Here is a 25,256-nt window from a genome sequence, read left to right as displayed (position 1 = left end):
ACATGATCGTGGGAATGCAACAAAGGTGGTAACTGAAAAATGGTATGTCACTTTTTTTAGTGCCGCTATAACTTTGAACAGTCACTAAATGAGGACTATCTGTTTAGTAAATGTGCATTCTTTGATTCTCCTACTAGTAGGACTTAGATGTCATCAATTCCTGTAATCTATTGCCTGCAATATAAATTTTCTGCTACAGTTATAAAACCGGTTTTGGTAACCAGTTCAGATGTTTGATTTCAAGAACACTCATGCAAGTCAGTGCATGCATTCGATCTTTATTAGATATTCAATGTAATAAAACTTCCACAGACTGGGAAAAAAAGAGGAAAACTATGGAAAATGATATAAAATCACAAATGGAAAGGAGCTAATACCTTTAGAACTGCATACTTCGAGTTTGAGCATACATTTTACATAGTATAATAGGTAGATTTCAAAGTATTGACAGTCTTATTTGCTGATACATGTCTTAAACACATCCTGCTGGGTTCTATAAAACAAAAGTTTATTTAATATTCAAAGTTTAAAATGAAGTCACAAAACGGCTTAAAATGAATATCGTAATTATAAAAAGCAATTAAGAAATATAAAAATGTTAAAAGAGGCAGTAATTATATACTCGCAATAACATGTATTTGTAAATATGTCACCAATATTGATAACAAACAAGGAACCATACATAGACTGTCGATAATAGAATTGCTAGTTTCTTAATGGTTTTTTTCTTCTTCTTCTTTCTGTGTGTTGTGTATGTGTTTGTTTGACATTTTAGTTGTATAATCAATAAAGTTTGTTTTTTAAAAAAAGAAATATAAAAATGTCAGGATGATGGCCAAACTATCAACTGGCCTAATTGAATGATGGAATTGCTTCTTCTGCTGCAACATAGACCATTATCACACAAGGCGGCAAACTGCACCCTGTTTATTCTGTTACATTGAAAAGAGACTTACTTTCAGAACTATTCACAAATAGTGAAACCCCAATACTGGTAGTCCTCAACTTACGACCACAATTGAGCCCAAGATTTCTGTTGAATTTTGCCTATTTTTATGACCTTTCCGGCTACAATTGTTAAGTAAATCACTGCGGTTTTTAAGTCAGTCACGTGGTTGTTAAGGGAATCTGCTCTCCCCATTGACTTTGCTTGTCAGAAGGTCGCAAAAGGCGATCAAGTTAACCCAGGATTTTACAACTGTTATAAAGAGTCAGTTGCCAAGCATCTGAATTTTGATCATGTGACCATGGGGATGCAATAACGGTTGTATGAAAAATGCTCATAAGTCACTTTTTTCAGTGTCATTGTAACTTTGAACGATCACTAAATGAATGGTTGTAAGTCAAGGACTGCCAGTACACAAATTGGTGTAGCTTTTATACACTTTCGGAAAACAAAGGCACATGATATCAAGCAACAAGTATAAAAGTATTCACAGTGAAGTTGTCCCTCTCGGAAATTGAGTTCATTACTAAAATATTACAGCCCTCCCCTTCTGTTCCTAATAGATAAGTTTGATACTTAAATATGCAAAACTTTCTAGCTAATTTATATGCAAAAGGAAAAGGACATTAGACCTGAACCAACTGCTGGCCTGGTTCAAATTCTTTGACAAGTCTATCAGACAGCCTTCCAGGCATTTTAGTCAAGGATGTGAGGCCCAAAAATGAGAGGCCCAAGACAGAAATATGAAAAAGTTTCAACAAAAGGGTTTTCCTGGTTAAAGATAGCTGTAACAATCTTAGAAGGACACATTGTTTTGACCCTGTATGTAATATTAAATTAACATCTTTTTATTAACAATGCAGGATAGGTTTTGAATGGCAGCTAAGAAGAGCAAAACATCCAAAAAGAGAAGCCACCTTCTGGTTGGGGACTCAAGTGTAAGGGATATAAATTTAGGAAAGGATACTGAGGTTTTGAAAGAAGTCAGGTGTCTACCAGGTGCTACTGCTAGCAGAGACAAGAAGCGTATTCTTCAGATAGTCAAGAATCCCAGCAAGGACTGTGATGTTGATGCTATTATACATCTTGGTACAAATGATCTGTCCCAGAAGGATGTACTTTCTGTTCAGAAAGACTTCCAGAGCTTGGAATGGGAACTTAGTAATACGGGCTGCAGGCTTATCTTTTCAGAGGTTCTACCAGTCTACAAGGAACAAAAAAGAAAAGGGAAGCATGTAGCAGAGTTTAATGTGTGGCTAAAAGAGTGGTGTAAAAGGGAAGGCTTTGGTTTTATTAATCATGATATCGGCAGCTGGTCCAATGAAAAACTGTACAAAAGAGATGGTTTGCATCCATCAAAGAAAGAGAATGAGTTACTTGGCATTAAATTCACAGATTTCCTGGATAAACATTTAAACTGAACAGTGAGGACAGAGAATTAATGGATTCAGAACATTTCTGTCCCCAGCAACCTAAAATTAATAAGGCTAGCAGTGCATGTAAAATAGATGTTTGTGCAGGTAAGATTATCAACCTTGATGCCAACCAAAACCAAGCATTTAATAGTGAGCATCATACCATGTGCACTAATCAAACAGGAGGCAAGAAAGTAGGGGCAGGCAGGCACAACACAGGTTATGTAGACAGTAAACACAGTGTCAAGCATAAAGATCTCAAGTGCCTATATACAAATGCACAAAGTCTGGGGAACAAACAGGGTGAACTCAAACTACGAATACATGAAGGTAAATATGATATAGTTGGAATAATAGAAACTTGGTGGGATGAAACCCATGGTTGGAACATATTGGTAGAAGGATACAAACTATTCAAAAAAACCAGAAAAGAGGAGGTGAAGTTGCACTGTATGTAAAGGACCACTATATTGCTACAAAAATGCATGAAACCAAAGATGAAAACCTCCTAGAATGCATATGGGTCAATATATATATAAAAAAAGAATGACATGGTCATAGGTGTACATTATAGGCCACCCAATCAAGCAGAAAAAATAGATGTCCTTTTTGCCAGCCAACTAACAAACATATGCAGAAAACACACAACAGTAATAATGGGAGATATCAATTATCCTGATATCAATTGGAAAAGTAATTCTGCACCAAGTGAGAAATCAAATAAGTTCTTAACCAACCTAGCTGACAACTTTGTTGTCCAAAAGGTAGAGGGTGAAATTAGATGGACAGCCATACTGGACTTAATTCTTACAAACAGAGAAGTGATAGAGGGAGTTGAAACTGCAGGAACCTTGGGTGAGAGTGACCATGTCATACTAGAATTCAACATAACACAAACACAAGCAACAGAACATAATGACACCAGAGTCTTGGATTTTAAAAGAGCTGATTTCAATAAACTCAGAGCTTGAGGAAGATTCCATGGATAAAAATCCTAAAGGGGAAAACAACTCAAGAATCTTAGGAAACTCTAAAAAGTATGATCATAGAAGCCCAGACCAGCACAATATCACTGAGAAAGAAAAACAAGATATCCAAGAAGAAACCAGCATGGCAAAGATCTCTGGCAAATTGAAAAAGGACAAGGAATTCCAACCCCTCCCACATCCAACCAGCATGTAAAAAATTCCGATGCTCACAGAGAAAGAGAGAGAGAGAGAGAGAGATGATGATACATGCAGGTTTAGATTAACATTGCATATTCACTCCTGGCTTCAATATTACTTTGCATTATCACATATCCAAATTAACAATCTTTATACAGATGGGTTTCAGAACTTCATCTTTTACTTTTCTGCCTTCTGCACAGATGTGGATTTGAGGCTGTACAGATGCAGAGAAATAACTCAACAAGACGTCCATAACAAATTACATTTATTGGTTCATCAGATATCCTCATAACTCACGTTTGTGATGAAGTTCTTCTGTAATGACCAATCCTTTGTATATCTGCCTTGTAGTAAAAGATGGTTATCTCCTAACCCATCTCGTAGCAATAGAAAGAAGCTGCCATGAATTAGAACAGTGCTTCCCAAACTTTTTCAGTCCACTGCCCCCTTGGTGCTACAGACTCATCCTCGGTGCCCCCCACCCAGGGGTGGGATTCAAATTTCTGTGGGCCTGACCTATTTTGAGAGCGTGGCTTGCTGGTCACATGACTGGGTGGGCGTGGCTTGCTGGTCACGTAACTAGCTGGTGCGGCTTGCTGGCTGGGCGTGGCTTGCTGGTCACATGACCGGGTAGGTGTGGTTTGGTAGTCATGTGACTGGGTGGGCGTGGCCAGGCAGCTGGCAAACCAAATACAAGTGATCCTCACTTAATGGCCGGTTGATTAGCAAGTGTTCTAATTTATGACTGGCCTCCCCAGAGCTACTTGATCTGTTTTTGGAGTTTTGACAGCAATGCGCACGCACACATACACACACACACACACACTCCCTCCTAACCCTACTGGAGCAGGTCATTGCACTAGAATCAGCAAAGCATCTCTGATTAGATTCTAGTAGTGAATAGAATCTAATCAGAGATGCTTTGCCGATTCTTGTTGATTTGTTTTATATGTATTTCTTTATTTTATATTGCTGAATTGCATTGACATGTGTGCCCCTTCTTGTGCACAGCCCAGAAGCTTTTGTGACTCTTTGCAGCAAAAATTACTGACCCCTGGCTTTGCTCTACTTTTGAAACGTGCCGCCACTGCCACGTTCTAAGTGTTGGCCCTGCAGGTGCATCCCATTAAGCCCACTGCACTGGAGGGACCTGCCCAAGCAAGTCTGAGCGAAGCAGTGCACCAAGTCATTGGGGTGAGCCTGAGAGAGGGAAAGAGAGAGAGAGAAAGAGAGAAAGAAGAAAAGAAAGAGAAAAGGGAAAGAATGATAAAGGGGCAGACAAAGAAAGGGGGGATGGAAGGAAGGGACAGAAAAAACAACCCAGGTTTCTGGCTTCATCTTATGGCCATTTGAGAACCCATACCCAATTACACTTTTAGGATTGTCTTAAAGAACATTTTAAAATGTCTATCCTGGTTTATATATTTTCAGCCCAAATAGCTGTTAGGTGACTTACATTCCTAACAGAACATATATAGAACATATATAGTAGCCATCCAGTCAAAGTCGCTGTTCCTGCACACCCTCCGACTCTTCTGTAGATATGACTCCACTCCTGTCCTCTCCCATGTTGGGTTTTGAGACTTCAGCTGACTTCTCGTTATCTATCTTTAGAAGAGGTCTCTCCGACTCTTCTGTAGATATGACTCCACTCCTGTCCTCTCCCATGTTGGGTTTTGAGACTTCAGCTGACTTCTCGTTATCTATCTTTAGAAGAGGTCTCTCCGACTCTTCTGTAGATATGACTCCACTCCTGTCCTCTCCCAAGTTGGGTTTTGAGACTTCAGCTGACTTCTTGTTATCTATCTTTAGAAGAGGTCTCTTTTCCTGCTCACTCTCCGACTCTTCTGTAGATATGACTCCACTCCTGTCCTCTCCCATGTTGGGTTTTGAGACTTCAGCTGACTTCTTGTTATCTATCTTTAGAAGAGGTCTCTTTTCCTGCTCACTCTCCGACTCTTCTGTAGATATGACTCCACTCCTGTCCTCTCCCATGTTGGGTTTTGAGACTTCAGCTGACTTCTCGTTATCTATCTTTAGAAGAGGTCTCTCCGACTCTTCTGTAGATATGACTCCACTCCTGTCCTCTCCCAAGTTGGGTTTTGAGACTTCAGCTGACTTTTCTTTATCTTTTGAAAGAGGTTGCTCTACCTGCACATCCTCCAACTCTTCTGTAGATATGACTCCACTCCTGTCCTCTCCCATGTTGGGTTTTGAGACTTCAGCTGACTTCTCGTTATCTATCTTTAGAAGAGGTCTCTCCGACTCTTCTGTAGATATGACTCCACTCCTGTCCTCTCCTATCTTGGGTTCTGAGACTTCAGCTGACTTTTCTTTATCTTTTGAAAGAGGTTGCTCTACCTGCACATCCTCCAACTCTTCTGTAGATATGACTCCACTCCTGTCCTCTCCCATGTTGGGTTTTGAGACGTCAGCTGACTTCTCGTTATCTATCTTTAGAAGAGGTCTCTCCGACTCTTCTGTAGATATGACTCCACTCCTGTCCTCTCCTATCTTGGGTTCTGAGACTTCAGCTGACTTTTCTTTATCTTTTGAAAGAGGTTGCTCTACCTGCACATCCTCCAACTCTTCTGTAGATATGACTCCACTCCCGTCCTCTCCCATGTTGGGTTTTGAGACGTCAGCTGACTTCTCTTTATCCATCTTTTGAAGAGACATTTTCTCACTGGACATTTGTGTAACTGAATTATTCTTGGCTGTAAATAGAGAGAAAACTTTAACAAGTGTAATTAAGAGATACAGGTTAATTCACTTACAATTGCTTCCTTAATAACTTTAAAAAGTTACTACAGACCTCCACAGAGCTATTTAAAACTTGCTTTCACTTAGGACAGCCATACCTTTGGTATGGTCATGTGATCAAATTTGGGCACTTGGCGACTGGCTCACCTTTACTGCTGTGTGTAATGTCTCAGTCACATGACCATAATTTGCAACTTATTTGACAATTTCCAGCATTTACTTCCAGTTTTTGGCACAAAAAGGCTATTGAGGAAGTGGATTTTCTTAAAAACCAATGTGTTCGCTTAACAACTGCCACAATAATTGCCACAAAAATTGGGTCTGGTGTTGTCTTAACTTAGGACCAGAACAAACTATCATCATAACTCCAAGCTCAATTATAGTCGTAAGTCAAGGACTAGCTGTACAGTGCCCCCTCTCTTTTGTATCCTAGCTTTTTCACTGGCTTTGGTTTGTCCCTGCACTTCATCACTGCCATTAAATCCTTCATTTTTTTAGATGTGAAAGGTTACCTTTACATATACAGGATACTATTCCAGCTCCAAGGATAAATCCACACACAAGTGCAAGGATAACTCCCAACGGCCAAGGAATCACTGGAATTGATGGAATTGAAGGAGTAACTGTGGGCCGAGAAGGTGAGAGAAAAAATGTAGTCCTAGTATTTTGGGTAACTGGGAGACTTGCAGGAATAATCACATCTCCCTCACCTTCTGGCTGCCAATGGACAGACTGTTCCAATGGGGTCTCCAAACCTTCATGTTCTACTCGACAAACATAAGTGACTTTAACGTTATTCTTCTGTGGTAAGAAGACACTGTTGATGGAAAACATTCCGTTGTGCATGCGGTGGACCTCCGACTTTATTTGCTCTTGTGGCACTCCGCTTTGCAACCACTGAACATTGATTTGAGAGGGATAAAATTTGCTCAGGTTGCACACGGCTACAACAAATGTCTCCCCCTGTGGCATTGTGGTGAGCTGAAGGATAGGCCGAGCTGCAAAGAGAGGAAGGGAATTTGAAGTCCTGCAACTAATGGGCCAGTGTTTCCCAACCTTGACAACTTGAAGATGGGTGGACTTCAATTCCCAGAATTCCTCAGCCAGCCGGCTGCCAAGGTTGAGAAACACTACAATAGACAATTCCCAACTCCTTGAAGCCAGTCTTGGACCCACCTGGGATTACAGATACAACCCTTTATTTAGTGACCATTTGAAGTTACAGTGGCAGTGAAAACAGTGAGATATGACTGCTTTTCACACTTACAACCATTACAGCATCCTGATGGACATGTGATCAAAATTCAGATGATGCTTAGCAAGGCATGTGTTTTATGACTGTTGCAGTGTCACAGAGTCATGCAATTGTATTTGGGACCTTCTGACAAGCAAAATTAGAGGGGAAGTTAGATTCACTTCACAATCGTGTTACTAATTTAACAATTGCAGTGATTCATTTAACCAGAATAGTGGTGGGGTTCAAAATTTTTTTACTACTGGTCCAATGAAGGGAAGAGGATTTGCTTTGCCCAATTCGGAATTATATTACCAGGTGACGAGTTTGATGTGGGTAAAGGAATGGATATCATTAAGGAATATTAGACTGTTGAATTTAGAAGGACATGACTTGCTGCTATGGTGGCATGCCTTCCTCTGGTATAAGTGAACTAAAACGCAGGGGTATTTTAGAAGACATTATATTCGAGAAGCATTGTTTTTAAACTGGGAGAAAATAAAAAAGCAATATTACCTAAAAATTCCACTATGGTTATCTACTATTGAAGCTTTTTCTTATCCAATAATATATAAAAAGGAACGAACAGTTAGATATGGTGAGATATTGAATGAAAAGGGTGAACTTAAATCTATGCAAGCATTGGAAGAACAAGTTGTAAAAATGAATTGGTTTTCAAATTTGATAAAGATATTAAAACAGAAGGTATTTATGATAAGTTGACTGATTTAGATAAAATCTTGATGGGTACTGATGAAAAAGTAATTTAAAACCTTTATGGACATTTGTTGGAGTTTAAATTAGAAGAAGAGCAAGTTAAAGTAACAATGATTGCGTGGGGGAAAAATTTTGCCATTTGATTTAAATAAATGGCAAAAACTGTGGTCTCAAAATTATAAAATGACAATGTCAACTGCATATAAAGAAAATTTGTATAAGATGTTTTACAGGTGGCACTTACCCCCAATGAGAATTGTGAGAATGTTCAAGAATAAATCGGATAAATGTTGGAAATGTCATCAGATACTTGGCTCATATTACCATATGTGGTGGACATGCTTGGATGCAGAAAGATATTGGACTAAAATCCACGCATGGTTGGAAAAAATGATAAAACAACACATAGACTTTAAACCTGAGATATTTTTATTGGGAATTATACCGGAAATATATAGTAAAGAATTGAAATACTTGTTTGTAAATGTTTTAACAGTGGCTAGAATTGTATTTGCTAAGAATTGGAAAAATGAAAAAATACCTATGCAGGAGGAAATTATTAAGAAAATCATGGACTGTGCTGAAATGAGTAAATTGACATTTGAAATCAGAGAAGAAGACATTTTTATATGATATGGGATTTATTTTATCAATGGTTAGATAAAAAGACATGGTAAAGAAACAGACTAGGAAGCTTTACAATAAAAAGTTAATAGATTGATATAGAATACAATATAAAATATATAACCATTGGGTGAATGTATAAGATTAAATTATAATGAAATTTAGAATATCTCATATAGAATGATGAAAAAATAGTTTAGTCAAATGAATGATTAATTATTGATATTATATAAGTACATGCTAGATTGATAAGGTAAGAATTTATAGAACTTGTGAGTAATGCTAAAAAAAAAGGAGAGCACAAAGGGTTGTAACCAACTGGCACACTGTATGTATATAATTGAAAGATGGTTTTATGTTTTTATGTTTTGTTTGTATATTTGTTGTAAAAAATAAAAACTTTTTTAAAAAATTTTTTTACTACTGGTTCTGTGGATGTGGCTTGGAGGCGTGGCAGGGGTAGGATACTGTAAAATCCCCATTCTCTCCCCACCCTACTAATCTGCTTTCCAGATCCATTCTCCATTCTCCTGTGCAGGGCAACAAAAGAAGATCCAGATGATCAGCTGGGACTTGGGAGGCAGAGAATAGATGGGGGCGGGGCCAGTCAGAGGTGGTATTCCGAACAACTCAAAATTTCCGCTACCGGTTTTCCAGAACTGGTTAGAACCGGCTGAATACCACCTCTGAGCTCCCAACACCTGGTCTGTAGACCAGCACCGGTCCATGGCATACCAGCAACTCGGCCACACAAACAAGCAAAGCACCATTCACAGGATGCAGGCAGCATGCAAAGCAAAGCCCTCTCCGGTCCGCAGAAAAAACTTTCTCCACGGAATTGGACCCTGGTGCCCAAAAGGTTGGGGGCTGCTGCACTTAACAACTATGGGGAAAAAAAGATTTAAAATCAGGGGAAATTAACAACTGTCTTGCACAGTAACATAAATTTTAGGATCAATTGTGGTCATAAGTCACGGACTACCTGTGTTTTTGTGACAGCTGCTGTGTGAACTAGGGTGAGTTGATATCGGTTTGTTTTAGCTGCCAATCAGGGAACACCAAAATCAGTTTCCAGCTACTGACTGTCCTGCTCTTCCATCTAAAATCTCTTCCATCTAAAACAGTGTTTCTTAAATTTGGCATCTTTAAGATGCTTGTATAGATAGTCTTCAACTTATGAATGTAATTGAGCCAAAAATATCTGTTGTTAAGTGAAACAGTTGTTAAGTGAATTTTGCCCCATTTTATGACTTTTCTTGCCAAAATTGTTGAGTGAATCACTGCAGTGATTAAGTTAGTAACATGGTTGTTAAGTGATATCTGGCTTCCCCATTGACACTGCTTATCGGAACTTTGCAAAAGATGATCACATGATCCTGGCACATTGCAATAAATCTTATAAATTCGAGTCAGTTGCCTAACATCCAAATTTTGGTCACATGGTCATGGGGATTCTGCAACAGTTGTCAGTGTAAAAAAATGGTTATTCAGTCAAGTTTTTAAGTGCTGTTGTGAGGGCGGCGGCGGAGATGAGAGCAGCAGGCAAGTAGGCTCTCTGTTTAACCAAGATCAAATTAACCTATTCTAATTATTACCTGCTTTTAAGGCTATTTTTCTATCATATCTTAGTCTTCAAATTTTTATTTTTAAACCCTTTACATTTTTGAATTTTTTGCAGTGTGATCACTAAACCACTTCTAGCTATATTTCAGCTTCAGATTAGCTGTATTTTTTAAAAAAGCCCGAGCTAGGCCTCAGCTATAGGAGGGCCTTGCCGCTGCTGCTTCTTTGTTGTTGTCCTAAAGATCTTCCTCCTTTAGCTGGAAGTCTAGCAATGCCTAGATTTGATGTGATTTCTCTTATCTGATTTATTCTATTTTTATCCACTATTTTTATTATTTTATCATTTTTATTTACTCATGTTCCCTGCTCTGTCGGGAGGGCAGGATCCTTGTGAGGAGCTTGTGAGGAGCTCTGCCACTGTTCGCATTAGGACTCGTTTCTCCTCAACTCCCAATTCCTTTTCCTCTGGATTTAGGACTTGTTTCAGTGACTAGACTCTATGCTATATTACACAGCTCCTCCTCTATTGTGCTATGAATATAATGAAGACAAGGAAAAGGAGCAGATCTCTCACTGACCAGGTTCCTCAACCTTCTCTGAAGCAATCCAAGATTGAGGACTTTGTTTTAGCACGGCCTCTCGGTTTGAAAGCTCCTGCTCCCTTTTGTCTGGCTGCTGCCAGTTGTCGCGATCTTCAGATGGTTGAAGGCGTCGCCCCCCACCCGAGTTGAAAACAAAAGCATATCTAAAACTACGGCCCCCAACCAATCCTTAAATGAGCCCACTCTTACAGAACTTTTGGCTCAGCAATGTTTCTTGGTTGCAGAAACTACAGCGAGCATTCAGCTCCAGCTTGATAAAATATTAAGTACTTTAAACCAGTGGTCACCAACCTTTTTTGTGCCACGGCCCGGTACCGACATCACAAAATGAACCGCAGCCCGGTACCGGCATCAGCACGCTTGACAAGGCAAGGCAAGCCAAGCGACCAGCCAGCCAGCCGTCCCCCACTTCTCCCTGCCACCTTCAACTCCTCCTTTGTACCTTTGTCGATGGGCTTTGCTTCGGGACGGCTTCAGGACGGTCGCTCGGCTCACCTTGCCTTGGGTGCTGAAAGAATCCTCGCGCCTTAGTTTCATTTGAAGCCCCCCCCCTTCGATGAAACTAAGGCGCGAGGATTCCTTCAGGACCCAAACGCCGCTTTCCAACAGGAAAAGCTCACCCAGAAGCACTTTCTTGTCAAACAAGATGGCAGCGCCCAGCAAACCGGCGGCCCAGTAGGAAATGTTCCACGGACCAGTACCGGTCCGCGGCCCAGTGGTTGGGGACTCCTGCTTTAAACTAAGTAGTTTCCTGGACTATCAGTGGGTGCCCTGGGTTGGCTGCTCGGCAGCCTGATGCAGCAGCAGGGTCGTCCCTGCCAAGCCTCAGCAAAAGCACTGCTCAACGTAATCCTACCAATAGTTCGAACCTCACATCTTTTGACGCAGTCACCCGGTCTTACAGTCAAAACAGGTGGCCCTCATCATTAATCCCATTAATGGCAACTTACCTCACTGGGGTTCAACACAGCTGGTGAGGGGCCATATATTACAGTTATTGGGGCTAAAAGTTGATGATTTGAAGAAGGTTGAACTTTTATCCTCTCCTGAATACTGCACTCGAGTGCTACTCAGTTTTGACAACTCTTAACACCCCAAAACTATTTTTCAGAAGAGGATCCCTGTTAAGATCCTTTGGCATTCTGCCAAGAAGAGTCTTCAAAGATACGTCGATTAAGCCACTCTTGAGTAATTGACAATTTGTGAGTGGCAGGAGATTTATTGCCCACAAAAGATCCTCAGCAGCACATATTAATGTGCCAACCTTGAATGCCATCTCGGATACTACATCACGTACTAATTATACACCTATTCCCGCAAAACCTCCAGTTGGCGTCCTCTCAGATGGTATCCTGACTGTTCCTCCTACAACCGGTCAAATTAACCCCCCGCAGCGAGTAACATCTTACCAGGAAGCTTCCTTTGACTTGAACAGCTGGGAAAAAATGGCCCCAAAGGAAGCGACACCAGCCCAGGGCACCCAAGGTTCCTTAGTAAATAAGCCCCAGGTCAGTGCCTCTGGGATTCCATCTATTTATGAGACTGACTTATGTCAAGACAATTTCTGGAACCAAGAGGAGACACAGCTCTTTGACTCCTTTTGTGCACTTCCACAACCAGAAAGGGCCCAAATCATAAAGTGCCTGGATGCAGTTAAATCCAAGCTCTGGAGTCTTTCACTACCTGATAAGGATTCCCTTGGACTCCAGGGTGTCTATACTGATTTACCAACAGAAGCTCCCTTGGCGCTCTCTCCAGAATGTCTAATTCGTAAATTTGAAGATCCAGGGCGACTTTAAACTCCATCTGTTGATGCTGCTGAATACTTGCCAGCTAAGCAACCAATTAATGCCACAAGTATGAACTGGAGTGCTTTTAGAGCCTTACAGCCCCATGAACAAGACTCACCTCCCCTCCCTCCTTCCCTGCCTTTGCCTCCTAAGAGTGAGGCAAAGGCAGGGAAGAGTGACCCTGCCACTTAACAACAGTGGTATCTTTTCGGATCCGAAGGGCGCTCTGGAAAAAATTAATCACACAGAATGACTATTAAATCTGGCAAAAACCCACCCCCCTGCACACTTAAGTGCCTTTCGTGGAACATAGCAGGTTGGGGGAGAAGGTGTGGTACCACAGAATTTGCCAACTATATTCACTCATTTGATGTGATCCTGCTTCAAGAGACCTGGGCATGCGATAAGATATCCCTTACAGGGTTTACGGTCATTTCCTTGGCCGCCACCAGACAATCTATGACAGGAAAGCCTAGGGGTACTCTAGGTTGCTTGGTCTCTACTTCTTTGAAAGTGGAGACAGTGGAACTGTCCCCCCTGTGGCTCTTTAGCTATGGCACTCCTAATTAAGAGAGGATGCAGCAAACTGTTAGTGTTCAACGTTTATCTTCCCCCAATGATGAGGCAAGCTGATACTAAGGCTCAATGGGGCGTGCTGAAGAATTACATTACTTGTATGGAAATTAAATTCCCAGTGCTGTACATCCTTATAGGGGGTGACTTTAATGTCCGATTGGGAGTCCAAGTTCCCCCATCAATTGAGGCACTCTACTCCCAAGAAACCCTCTGGGCCATAGGACACCTGATTTCAGCCCGACATTCTAAGGATGAATTAACAAATTTTGCTGGCATTCAGTTAGCCCTTTTAGCAGCCCAACACAATAAGATAATTCTTAATGGGAATATCCTAGGTGGTCTAACTGGTGAGTTTACTTTTAGTTCTTCACGTGGGAGTAGAGTTATTGATTTTGTGCTGGTATCCTAGCTTCTTAGAAAGGCAGTCTGTGCTTTTTATGTGGACTGCCTTATGGAGAGTGAACACTACCTCCTGGTTACAATCATTGGGCTTTCCTCAAATATACATCTCCCTAGGGGTCCCCAGATATTAGATCCCTATGTGGCCTCGTATACAAGGGGGATCAAATGGTCTTCTAATACTGAAAGAAAGTTTCACTCCTTTTTATCATCTCCGGAGTGTCTCAGCTTATACAATCAGGCCCTAACAAGTAGTGGCCCAGGGACAATCTCAGCCTTTGAATCACTAATTAATAGTGTTCAAAGGGAGCTAGGAGCCGTCCGTAGGCCGAGTGGTCCATATCTTTCAAGAAGTAATTCATGGTTTGATAAAGAGTGTCTGATGCTCAAGAACCAGATTAATCGGGTTTACCTGCTCTATCGTAATCGAGGGGATAAATGCCCACCAGAGGACTACTATCGCTTGAAGTGGAAGTATAAAGGACTAATTGCTAAGAAAAAGAAAACTAAAGAGAGAGAGAGAAGTGGGATCTACTTCTCTCCATCCAGCAGAAGAACACTCGATTATTTTGGCAAATTGTTGCCAGCTCCTTGCTGGGTCATCAAAAACAGAGATTGGGAAAACCATTTCTTAGCAATTTTCCAGGCGTCAACAAGTTCGACCGTACTTGGGCCACAGCTGCCTCCTACAGTTCCTGATTGGCAACCCGTGACTCATGATGAGATTACCGAGCTCATCTCCAAACTCAAGTCAGGCCCCTGGCCCTGATGCTATACCCCCTGATCTGCTAAAATCCAATCCTGAGTGGTGGATTCCTCTCTTAGCAAGACTCTTCACACATATCAATACCTCTGGCAGGATCCCTACCTCTTAGAGATTAGCAATTATTGTTCCAGTTTTTAAACGAGGAAATAGGAACAATCCAGCTGACTATCACCCCATAAGCCTGCTCTCCATCACTGGGAAATTATATGCTAAATATCTCCAACGTAGATTCCTCACTTGGACCGGAGAGTCCAATATTATTGGTGCTGAACAGATTGGGTTTAAAGGAGGCTGTGCCACACTGGACCACTGCTTTGTCTTAGCGCACTTGGTCGATAAATATACTACCATACCAGGTGGCAAACTTTTTACTGCTTTTATCGACCTAAAGTCAGTGTTTGACTCAGTCCCTAGGGGACTGTTATGGTCAAAACTGCTCAAAAGCTCTATCGATAGATGTCTTCTGTTCCTAATTAGATCCTTGTACAACCAGACCTCTAGTCAGGTCAGGTGTGGTTTGCAGGGAGAGCTATCCCAATTAAGAACGGAGCAAGGCAGGGTTGTGTTCTGGCTCCTCTTTTGTTTAATTTATTCTTATCTGACTTGGCCTTTCACATTGGACGTATTGAGTCCCATGCCCCAAAGCGGTCAACTACGAAGATCCCACTTCTCCTTTATGCTGATGATACGGCCCTCCTTTCACTGTCAAGGCCAGGTCTGAAAAGATTACTTTCTGCATTTGGGTCTACCTTTGCTGAGAACCACTTGTCCATTAATTATGACAAATCCAAAGTATTGGTGTTCTCCAGAGCCCGGAAATTGTATAACTGGGCTATCAATGGTAATGCTGTTAAGCAGGTTTTCCATTTTAAGTATTTAGGTATTCAATTTCAGAACACCCGTGCTTGGACTAGACATCGAATCCAGGTGCTGAATTCGGCCTCCTGTAGTCACCAGCAGATTTTAAGATTTTTTTATACCCAAGGAGGCCAGTTTATTCCTTCTGCTCTGCGTATTTACAAAGCCAAAACTTTGGCTCAAACTCTTTACGGAATTCCCATATGGATACGGGGCTTCAAGGATTGTATTGAAAGAACCCAGGCTGTCTTTCTTAGAAAACTTCTGGGTCTTCCTCCTTGTCTTGGTTTTGCTCCAATGTACCTGGAACTGGAACCGACATTCAATCAGTCAAATGTATGGTGTGGATTAACACCTTTAAATGGTGCTTTCCGGTGCTCTATCTGACAGTTCCTGGTAGCTACCTCTCCCTGGCGTTTGCTGACTCTCATATTTCTCGTTGGGAGAGGGAGCTGATGAAGAAGTTTAGCCTGCTAGGTTTTTTGTTTTTGTTTTTAAAACAGTTTTATTAATTTTAACAGCAAACAAAAACACATAAAACATAAAAACATCATCCTTTCCTTCATGAGTTTACAGACAGTGTGTCAGTTGGCTTACCACTTTTTTTGTGCATCCATTTCATAGTCTCCATTGTAGTTATATTACATAATAGCTCATATTATCAATCAACAATTATATAGCCTGATATCATTATTAAACAATCATTTGACTATAATTTTATTAATTCATACTTTAGCGAGATAACTATAGTTTACTTAATTTATTTTATAGCAAATCATGTCAGCCCAAATTATGATTTGCTATAGAAATTTAGCCTGCTAGGTTTTACGGGGGATGCCCTGGGAGATTATGGCCTTAAGGACGCCCAATTTAGGGTAGTCCAACGGCTTGTGGACATTGATTTGCAATATCTATGAGCCAGAGCTAACTAACTTGCTCCCCTTTGATCTTCAGCCAATTTAATAATTACGGACTGAGGATGGCTTCCTATTTTTACACTCTAACCATTCCCAAGTATAGAAGAGCTTTCTCCCTAGCTCGCTTTAATGTCTTGCCCTCAGCACTACTGGATGGGTGATTTAAGAGGCTCCCAATTAATGAGTGGCTATGCCCCGTGACAGAGTTGAGGTTGAAACTGTGGAGCATGTCCTTTTATATTGCCCTATGTATAACGCAGGCAGATCTAAGTTACTGTCTCTCCTTGAAACAGACCTTTCTAGACCCAATGTTAGTAATTCGTTCTTATATTGTCTAAGGGATGGCTTCCTCATACATCACTTATCAGGTTTCAATTTTTTTTTTAAGAACAGTAACTATCAGAGGAGAATGCTGTAATTCCCCTTAGTCAAGTTTTTGGTGACCAAATGTTCATGATTAATTTTCCCATGTTCTTTTTGTTTGTTTGTTCTAGTACTTGTGTTTTGGTCTGTGACTGCAAATAAAGTATTATTATTATTAAGTGCTGTTGTAACTTCAGTCACTAAAAGGACTGTTTTAAGGTGAGGAATTTGGGGAGTTGATGTCCATGCATCTTAAAACTGCCATGCTTACAAACACTGCTCTGAAACAAACACAGGTCATGAGCCATGAAGCTACCTCAACACCCAGTATTCCTGGATCCTATAATCAACCAAGAGGTAGTGATGCCCACCAATGGGAAGCCAGGCAGCCCCCCCCACCCCCGCCAAGCCCTACAGACCCCTAGACTGACATTTGAGTTGTGCTAGCAGAGGGAGAGGTTACAGGGCATAAGAGCCATGTATTTAGTCTCAAAGAACCAATCCATCAAGACAGTAAATCTACTGTAGCTTTTATCACATGCAGTTTGAACAAATGATATATGAAGTTACTGCAATGCCCTTGTGTTTTTATTTCTCTCTTCCCCTGACTCACAGCAATATCTCTGGGGTGTACAATCCAATGTTTAGGGAACTATAGGTAGCACTGGGACCTTAGATTGTGCACCACTGTGTCTGAAAGGTGCAATGTTGTCAAAATGGTATGTGCTGTGTTCTGATTGTACAGAGGGCACAATTTAGTATTTTAATCTTTTTTTGCCCCTTAGCAATATTGGAAGAAAAACTCTCTTGGTTTGTCCCTCTGGCAGGGATAAAGCTATTAGCACTGCAGGACAAATAGACCAGGAAGCAAGCTGCCAGAAAGAAGCCAGAGGATAGTGACATCAGCAATGGGCTCTGAGCTAGCTAGCTGACCAGAGAACCAGATACTGAAGGTTTTACACTCTTTTATTAGCTTTTGAGACTCAAGATATTTTAATGGGGCTTGCTGGTGTGCCTTTGGATAGGATCATTTTTTCTAGGTTGGTCATTCAGGAAGGAAGAGGTTAATCCTAGTCACTGAGAAGGATGGAGTTGAAAATCTGGTGAGTCTCTGGGTGCTATTGTCTTAATCTTGTCAGTCCTTATTGTTTTAGTTGAAAGCAAAAGAGCTGTCTCCTGTGGTTTCAGAGTTTACTTGCAGCTGCTGCATGTATCGGCTAGCTTTGACGCTATTATGCTTAGCTGAGTGCTAGACTGTTTTGGTTTTTTTTCTTTGTGAAAGACTTTGATTCTGAAGTTTTTCTGCTAAGCTTCTGTGGAAATGATTATTATTTTGTGATGTTTTCCTATTTGCTTGGGGGAGGGATGAGTTGCTCTTTTTTTCTATCAGAAGATATCCAAGTTGTGCATATCCTTCTGGGTGACCATATAAAAAACACCATAGGGTATCTTTCATCTTAGTATGAGAAAATATACAAATCCCCAAGAGCTTTTCATCTTCCACTAAATACAAATCAGTTGAAAGAGTGATATTACCCATAAGGTAAAAACGTCTCCAAGTTGAATCTAAAGCTAGCTCTGAACCTTCTAAGATAAACTAGTGGCTGGTTCATGCTACACAATAGTGTGGTTAGTTTGGTTCTGACTTTAAGATGTCACGATAACCTAGGTTTGTAAGATAACTGCCCGGGTTCCTTGTTTTCTGAGCAAAAGGCTATACTCACCTTGCAGGTGAAGCTGGAATTTTAGTACCTCTGGCCCTTTGCTTGCTTGGTGATGGATTTGGCAAGAGTAGTTGGCGTTGGCATCCGAAAATTCTGGTGTGAGCTTCAAGAGGCTTTCTGCTCTGAACAATTGGCCAGTGCTGGGCTGAGCAGGAGGCCATTCAGGGCCTTGCACAATCCTATCATTTCGGAACCACGTCATGGATATATTGCCAGGATAGAAATCTGTTGCTATACATGCAACCATGCTTGGCTTGGTCAACTGCACTGTTGTGGAGCCAAGTTTAACAAGTGGGGCAGCTGGGAACAGAGAGGACAAAAGAAAATATTTTTACTATCTAGCAACCCAATTAACTCCATTCATCAGCTCTGAAGGCCAACAGCCCTGATCCCCCATCTACCTACTGCTCTTCAGTACTGTTTGGAAAAGTGCAAGCCAGCGTCTGGAAGACACATGCCAGAGGGAATGGGAAAACTCCAAAAACCAGAATAGAAAGATTGTTCGTTTCCTACAAAAAATGTTGCAAAGCTATAATTTTGGGTCACAAAGGAGGTGGCACTGATGGAAAGAATGTCTAAACATCTGCACCTGTCCTTCTCAATTTCCTTACTCTGGGTCAATAAACAACTGCACATAAACACTGTAACAAACAAATACTCTATTTGTAGAAAATGCATTTAACTCAGTACCAGGCAGAGGTTGCATCCAGTTCTGTTCCTTATGAATTTACTGAAACACACAGTCACAAATTTACTGAAACACACAGTCACAAATTTAAAAAAATGCATTCATATGTACAGAATATGTACTATAAAAATTGTAAGAAATTAGCATATAAGAAACAGTGTAGTAAAGTCAAAGGACACAGTCTGACAACATGAAGGATTTTGGCTGACAAGTAGTTCTGATGGGCAAACCAAGTTAGCAAACATTTCTAGGGAAGAAATTCAAAGAAAAAGAAGACACTACTGATCATAATCCTCCAATGGCCAACAGTCCAGCTCAAATAATGGCTAATTCCCAGAGAGTAAAATCTGCTGCCAATTTCAGATGGTACAGATAGCATAGGTAGATATGTTTTATTTACATATTCATTCCAATTATCACTCTCTCTATATATTCTTGTTTTATTTATATTCGTGTGAGGGGGTATGTCTTACAAAAAAGAAAGGTGGACTAGAACAGCTAAACATCCTCTTCCTTCAGGGATGTGATTCAAATTTTGTAACAACTGGTTCAGGCATGGCTAGGTGGGCAAGGCCATGTAACTGGGTGGATGTGGCTCCTTTTTTGCCAGCAAAACCCCCCTCCCTGTTTTTTGGGCCTTCTGGGCCTCCGGGAAGCCTCCTGGGGGAGCATTTTTGCTCCCAGGAAGCTTCTCCCTCCAGTTTTTGCCTTCTTGGGCCTCAGGGAAGCCTCCTGGGTGAAGCAGTAAGTGAAGGGAATCCCAGCATAGCTGATCATAAGAAAGCTGGTCATCGGGAGAGAAAAAAAGAAATATCTCAAGGAGTGACTGGGCGGGGAAGAATGCAGTCAGCGATGTTGGGCACGCATGCCCGTCTTGTGCATGCGCGATAAAGACTGCCTGGGCGGGGAAGTGAGAGGAAGGGTGAGTGGAGAGGGGCGGGGCCAGCCAGGGGCACAATTTGCTGGTTTTCCGAACTGTGCAGAATCATAACAACTGGTTCTATAGAACCAGTCCAAACTGGTAGAATTCTACCCATCTTCCTCCCTTTGTTGTTTATTACTTTACACCTGCTACCTTCACTCTCTAAGTCATGTATGTTTTAGCATCATTAATAGTCAGTAACCCCTAATTCCCCCGAAAACACTTTTAAAATTGTGGCCTTGGTCAGAAGTAGGCAATAAATTTCCCAAGGAGCCAATGACTGTTGTGGAGGGCTGCCAGTGCTACCCTCTGCCCTCCAGCCACCTAACCCCGGCCCCCTGCCCCCTTTACCCCCTTTACCCCCTACCACCCCTGTCCCTGCTGCCAATGCATTGCCTCCCCTGCAGGCCATAAAATTCCCAAGTCAGTTCTAGATCAAGCCTTTTAACCTGTGTTGCCTTCTCCCTTTAAATAAGGTTATCATTTGACCCTCATTCTGTTTCCCTTGGTTTCTCTTACCTTCCACTCTCAACACTACTGACTTCTTTTCACTGTCAGGACTGTGGATAACAAAGCAAGTGTAAGTGGTGCCATCTGCATCCTGAACATTTGGAAGCAGGATGCTGGCGTTGCCCCGCAGCAGTCCTTCAGAAGACATCTTTGCCCCCGGGTGAAAGACTTCTAACTTATCTTCATACTTAGCAATATCTCTTGTACCCACACTCCATATCACAGCCAGGCGTTTGGGATCTATGTGACCAGAAGACTCCTCAAAGTAACAAGGCAGCAGGACATCAGAACCCGGTTTGGCTTGAATTGGGCCTTCGGGGACTGTGACGGTCAAAGCTGCCTCTGCAAGAGAAACGCAATAGGAAGAATTGTTGTTAGAAAATCAACAAGGCACTACCGATGGTCCTCACAGTTCACTTAGTGGCTGTTCAAAATTACAATGGCACTGAAAAAAATGACATGACTGTTTTTCACACTTATGGCTGTTGCAGAAACTTGGCAACTGACATATTTACGAAGTCCTAGGGTCATCGGATCACCTTTTGTGACTTTCTTATAAGAAACCAGATTTATTTAACAATGATTTTATTAACTTAACAACTGCAGTGATTCACTTAACAGTTGTGACAAGGTCATAAAATGGGGCAAATTTACTTAGCAAATGTTTCACTTAGCAACAGGAATTTTGGGCTCAGTTATGGTCATAAGTCAAGGACTATGTGTATGCAGCCTGGCATCCACATAAGTTCAGGATTATCTATTTTAGTTAGAAGAAAAAAGAATAGAATTTTTTAGTGGCCAAGTGTAATGGGAAACACAAGGAATTTGTCTCCATGCATAAGCTCTCAGTGTAAATACAAGCAACAAGTGATCAATCACGATCATAATTATAAAATACAATCATCATAAATCATTACATACAACACTCAGTAATAGTCATAGGTTACTAAATAAGCAATTAACTAAAGTATAATTGGTATCGTAATAAATTATTAGTTATACTAATAAATAATAAATTACTAAAAAACCAATCAGCATAAATTATAAGATACAAACAACAAAGTTATAGCCATAAGAAGCTAAGGAAATAGATAATAGGAAAGATGAGGATAATAGCAATACAGCCTTGCTACGATAGTTTGATATCCCAAGGCATAAGACAGTGTTGTGGGAAATAGTTTTTAGCAGAGTGATAACATATGGGGGGAGTCAGGGGGTAAGCTGTCCTTGTATCTAGTTGTTGTATCTAGAGGTCTTCTCAGTTGAGATCAACCCATCTGAAGAGATTTTCCCATAACAGCACCTCTTCAGGGAAAGCAGGCTATGCCCTCAGTGATGGCCTTGTGAAGATAGTGAAGATCCAGTTTTATGCACCATCTGAAACAAAACTTTATTGCTTAATTCATTAGCTAGTGTATGGCTATTATTTCATTTCATTTTTATCTTGCTGCACTACGGTACATTCATTGTGCATATACGTCTGACAAATAAATACACAATTGGGCTGGGCCTCCTTCATGTGTAGTTTTGTAAAGGAAGGTTTATTCTTTGACTGAACTACAATTATAAGGGTTCCTTGATAAAACTAGCTCGAATTTGAATGCGGATTCTTTCCGAAATTCATCATCTATTTCCACATTATCTATAGCAGTAAAATATTATTTCAGGGACAGTTTTTCTTTCTCATGAGCTCCTCTAAGTGAGGCATCTTTTGACATTTGATTGGTGTGCCATTTGAAAGGGGTATAAAACCTAATGACTTAGACCAGAGTTGTCAAACTCAATTTCATTGAGGGCCACATTAGGGTTGTGTTTGATCTCGGGGGCGCTGGGGGGCGTGACAGCTCGATGTCACTCATGTGGGGGGCACCTGTGGTGGCCAAATGCTAAGGCAAGACTTCCATCAGACCCTCCCTCATTCTCATAAACTTCCTTCCTACCTACTTTACTTTTCCTCTTTTTCATTCTTTCTTCTTCCTTCCCCTTTTTCTTTATTTTTCCTTCCTTACTCTTTTCCCATCTTTACTTCTTTTTCTTTCTTTCCTCTTTCCCTTTCTCCTTTCCCGTCCCTTCATCCTCAAATGCAAAAGGAGAAGCATTTCTCCCTCTGTTTTGTTTTTAGTTTGTTTTATTAGCCCTCTGCCAGTGAAAATGGAGCAGTGGGGCCGCACTCCGAGCTCCATTTTTTGCTAGCAGAGGCACCGTGAGCCGGTCTCCAGGCAGCCCTATGGACCAGATCTAGGCACCCTGCAGGCTGGATGCAGCCTTGACACCCCTAACTTAGCCTAACAAGGAAATCCTGTCCAGATTCAAGTGGCAAGCCCCACTTAACCCGAGAACCAAGAAAGACAGTTATTTCTGAGCAGTTGCCTTTATTGTTCCTTATTTCTAGACAAAAATCTTGCCAAACTAAAGCTACTATTTACATCACTATAGATATACTTTGGAAGTTGCTAGGGAGGAAACTTCTTAACTCTTTCTCCTGACCAAACTCTTCATGCTTTACTGACTCCTTGCCCTCTGGAATGTCAAACAGGAAAATGAATTTGGCCTAGTGGTTAAGGCACCAGGCTAGAAAGTGGGAGACTGGGAGTTCAAGTCCTTCCTTAACCATGAAAATCACTCGGTGATTTTGGGCAAGTCACTCTGTACAAGCCACTTCACAGGGTTGTCATTGTATCGAAAATAGGAGAAGGAAGGTGGGTTGTATATGTTTACCACTTTATTTGGAAAGAAGGCAAAGAAAGCTTTCCCTTCTGTGAATCCAGACTATATTTCACAACTACATAGACCAAATTCAAGCCCTCTTGAACTAAGGGCTTTGATTCACCAATCCCCATTGCCACAGTTCTTCAAAAACAACCATTAAGCTGGGTCCATTGCCATCCCATTGCATTAGCCACTGGCAAGATACCAGGCATCATTCAGCTTTTTCACCACATCTCTCTCACCATGCTGTTGGTTAGTTCTTGGGCCCCACTCCCACCCCACAAGCCAGCAGATCAGCAAATAGCTGATGAACGGTGCTGATTCACTGAAAGCAAGCATCAATTGCATTCCTTCCCCCTGGAGGAAGGACATGTGATTTCCCTTGATTTATCCATGGTTAAGCCTTATACTTAACATCCTTGAGGGCAGAAAACGAAACTTATTTCCATCACATGGGCTGAAAAAGGGAAGTGGCAGAACCCTTGCCAATTTTATGTTCTTAAAAAAGACAAAGGGGCCTTCCATTTTCATATAGTTTTATTGCACATGTTGATTAAAATAGTAAAAACTAATACAAATTTCAGAAAAAATAATTGTAAGAAAAAAGAAAAAAGAGAAAATAAGAAAACGAAACACATAAGTGACTTCAAACCTTCATCACTACATAGTTCATCGTTCGAACCTGCATACTATATAGCACTATGTTTATTAAGTCTTCAACCTCTTTTTACAGCTATCTCTTCGTCCCATATCCCATCCCTTATCTGTAAGCAAGTCCATAAACACCAGTTTTTCAATTCTGATATCAGCAAACAGCCCGCAAAGGTTGCCAGAACTCTTGAAGTTCAAGTCCGCACATCTTAAATTGGCCAAGTTTGAAAAACGCCGCTCTGAACCGTTTTTTTAAAAAAAGTGATCTCGAAACACGCATGCCACGGAATAACAATGGCGGGAGTATGAACCGCACTTTTTTTTGTCCCCTGAAGCAACTCCTCTTAGGTTAAAAAGATTTCGTAACAATTTCCCACGATACCCCGCTGCGCCTTTTCCGTTTCAAGGGGGGCGAGTGTTGGAGGGGGGGTTATTTCTGCCTAGAAGGTGAGAGGGGGCTAAAAAGCGAAAAGTCCTTCAGCCCAGCCTCCAGATGCAATATAGTCCCTCTCCAGTCCCGGGCTTCACTTTGCTCCCTCACAGGGAGCGTTTTTTTCAATAATCGGGATATTCCTGAGCTCTGTGGGAGTTTGGGTGATTCGGTTTTCTGGTTACTCACGTGTAAACGGCAGATACAGCAAGAGGCAGGCGAAGAATTCGAAAGAAGGCGACATATTGATGCGTTGCTGGTCCCACAACATATTTTTTAAAAGCCAATTCTGGAGTTTCGCTTTCCTCGGAATACGCCCCTGCTCAGCGCTTCATGTTTTTTCCGGGTTACCGAAAGAAGCGTTTGCTGATTAACGAAGAAAAAACCCGAAATACATTTAAGGAATAAACTATAGTTACCCCGCGAAAAAGGAGTGGGAGGGGGAAGAATTTTATTTTTAAAAAAATAATAACTAGATAAAGGCAAAATTTGGGACGTGTAAAACCAGCTAGAAATAAATTTAAGGACATAAACTATAGTTACCCCGCAAAAAGGGGGTGGGATGGGGACATTTAAAAATTTTTTTAACTAAGTAAAGACAAAATTTGGGACGGGTAGTTTATCCGAATTACCTGAATTCAAATAAAAATTAAAACCGAAGTTGTTAAGATCAGAAGAAACAAAAGACAATCCAATATAGAATGTTTGCTTTTTCAGGATATAGGACCTGATAAAACGTAATAGTAAGAGAAATAAGATCAATAATATGCTGGGACAAATTTTCTCAGTTTGTTAAACAGCGCAGTGAGAACCATTTTATAGAGCCAGGGGAGGAGCCTGACGCTCTGTTTGCAATTGTTACTATCAATCAGAATAGAACTGGAAGGAACTTTGAGGTCTTCTAGTCCAGCCCCCATTTC

General features: G+C 41.1%; 1 protein-coding gene across 6 annotated transcripts; it reads right to left on the bottom strand.

Moving 5' to 3' along the window:
- Nucleotides 1–258: 258 nt before the first annotated feature.
- LOC113443645 (uncharacterized) lies at nucleotides 259–24,795 on the bottom strand. 6 transcript variants are annotated; one of them, XM_087917657.1, is made up of 7 exons: nucleotides 24,526–24,795; nucleotides 20,556–20,888; nucleotides 18,427–18,726; nucleotides 6,806–7,291; nucleotides 6,206–6,247; nucleotides 5,672–5,995; nucleotides 259–5,575 (listed from the first exon to the last, which is right to left on the bottom strand). In XM_087917657.1, the coding sequence occupies exons 1-7, from the start codon at nucleotides 24,605–24,607 to the stop codon at nucleotides 5,031–5,033; spliced, it is 2,112 nt and encodes a 703-aa protein (XP_087773783.1). In that variant the 5' UTR covers nucleotides 24,608–24,795; the 3' UTR covers nucleotides 259–5,030. The 6 variants fall into 6 exon arrangements, with proteins under 6 accessions (XP_087773783.1, XP_087773781.1, XP_087773780.1 ...); XM_087917655.1 differs by having other exon boundaries at nucleotides 5,672–5,785; nucleotides 5,882–6,247; nucleotides 24,526–24,791; XM_087917654.1 differs by having other exon boundaries at nucleotides 5,672–6,247; nucleotides 6,806–6,916; nucleotides 7,004–7,291; nucleotides 24,526–24,791.
- Nucleotides 24,796–25,256: the final 461 nt, after the last annotated feature.

This window comes from Pseudonaja textilis, chromosome Z, assembly GCF_049901715.1.
Source record: "Pseudonaja textilis isolate UNSWEBS1 chromosome Z, rPseTex1.2, whole genome shotgun sequence".
Classification (NCBI taxonomy): domain Eukaryota; kingdom Metazoa; phylum Chordata; class Lepidosauria; order Squamata; family Elapidae; genus Pseudonaja; species Pseudonaja textilis.
Note: the sequence above shows the minus strand (reverse complement) of the source record. Positions and strands in the feature narration are given on the sequence as shown.

What these genes read in the sequence shown, in the direction of transcription:
- LOC113443645 (XM_087917653.1), bottom strand. Translation starts at nt 24,607, where the DNA reads ATGTTGTGGGACCAGCAACGCATCAATATGTCGCCTTCTTTCGAATTC. An exon ending in AGTAGTGTTGAGAGTGGAAG is followed by an intron (nt 18,727 to 20,555) that starts GTAAGAGAAACC and finishes CTCTGTTCCCAG; the next exon opens with CTGCCCCACTTGTTAAACTT. An exon ending in AGTATCCTGTATATGTAAAG is followed by an intron (nt 6,248 to 6,805) that starts GTAACCTTTCAC and finishes CTCTATTTACAG; the next exon opens with CCAAGAATAATTCAGTTACA.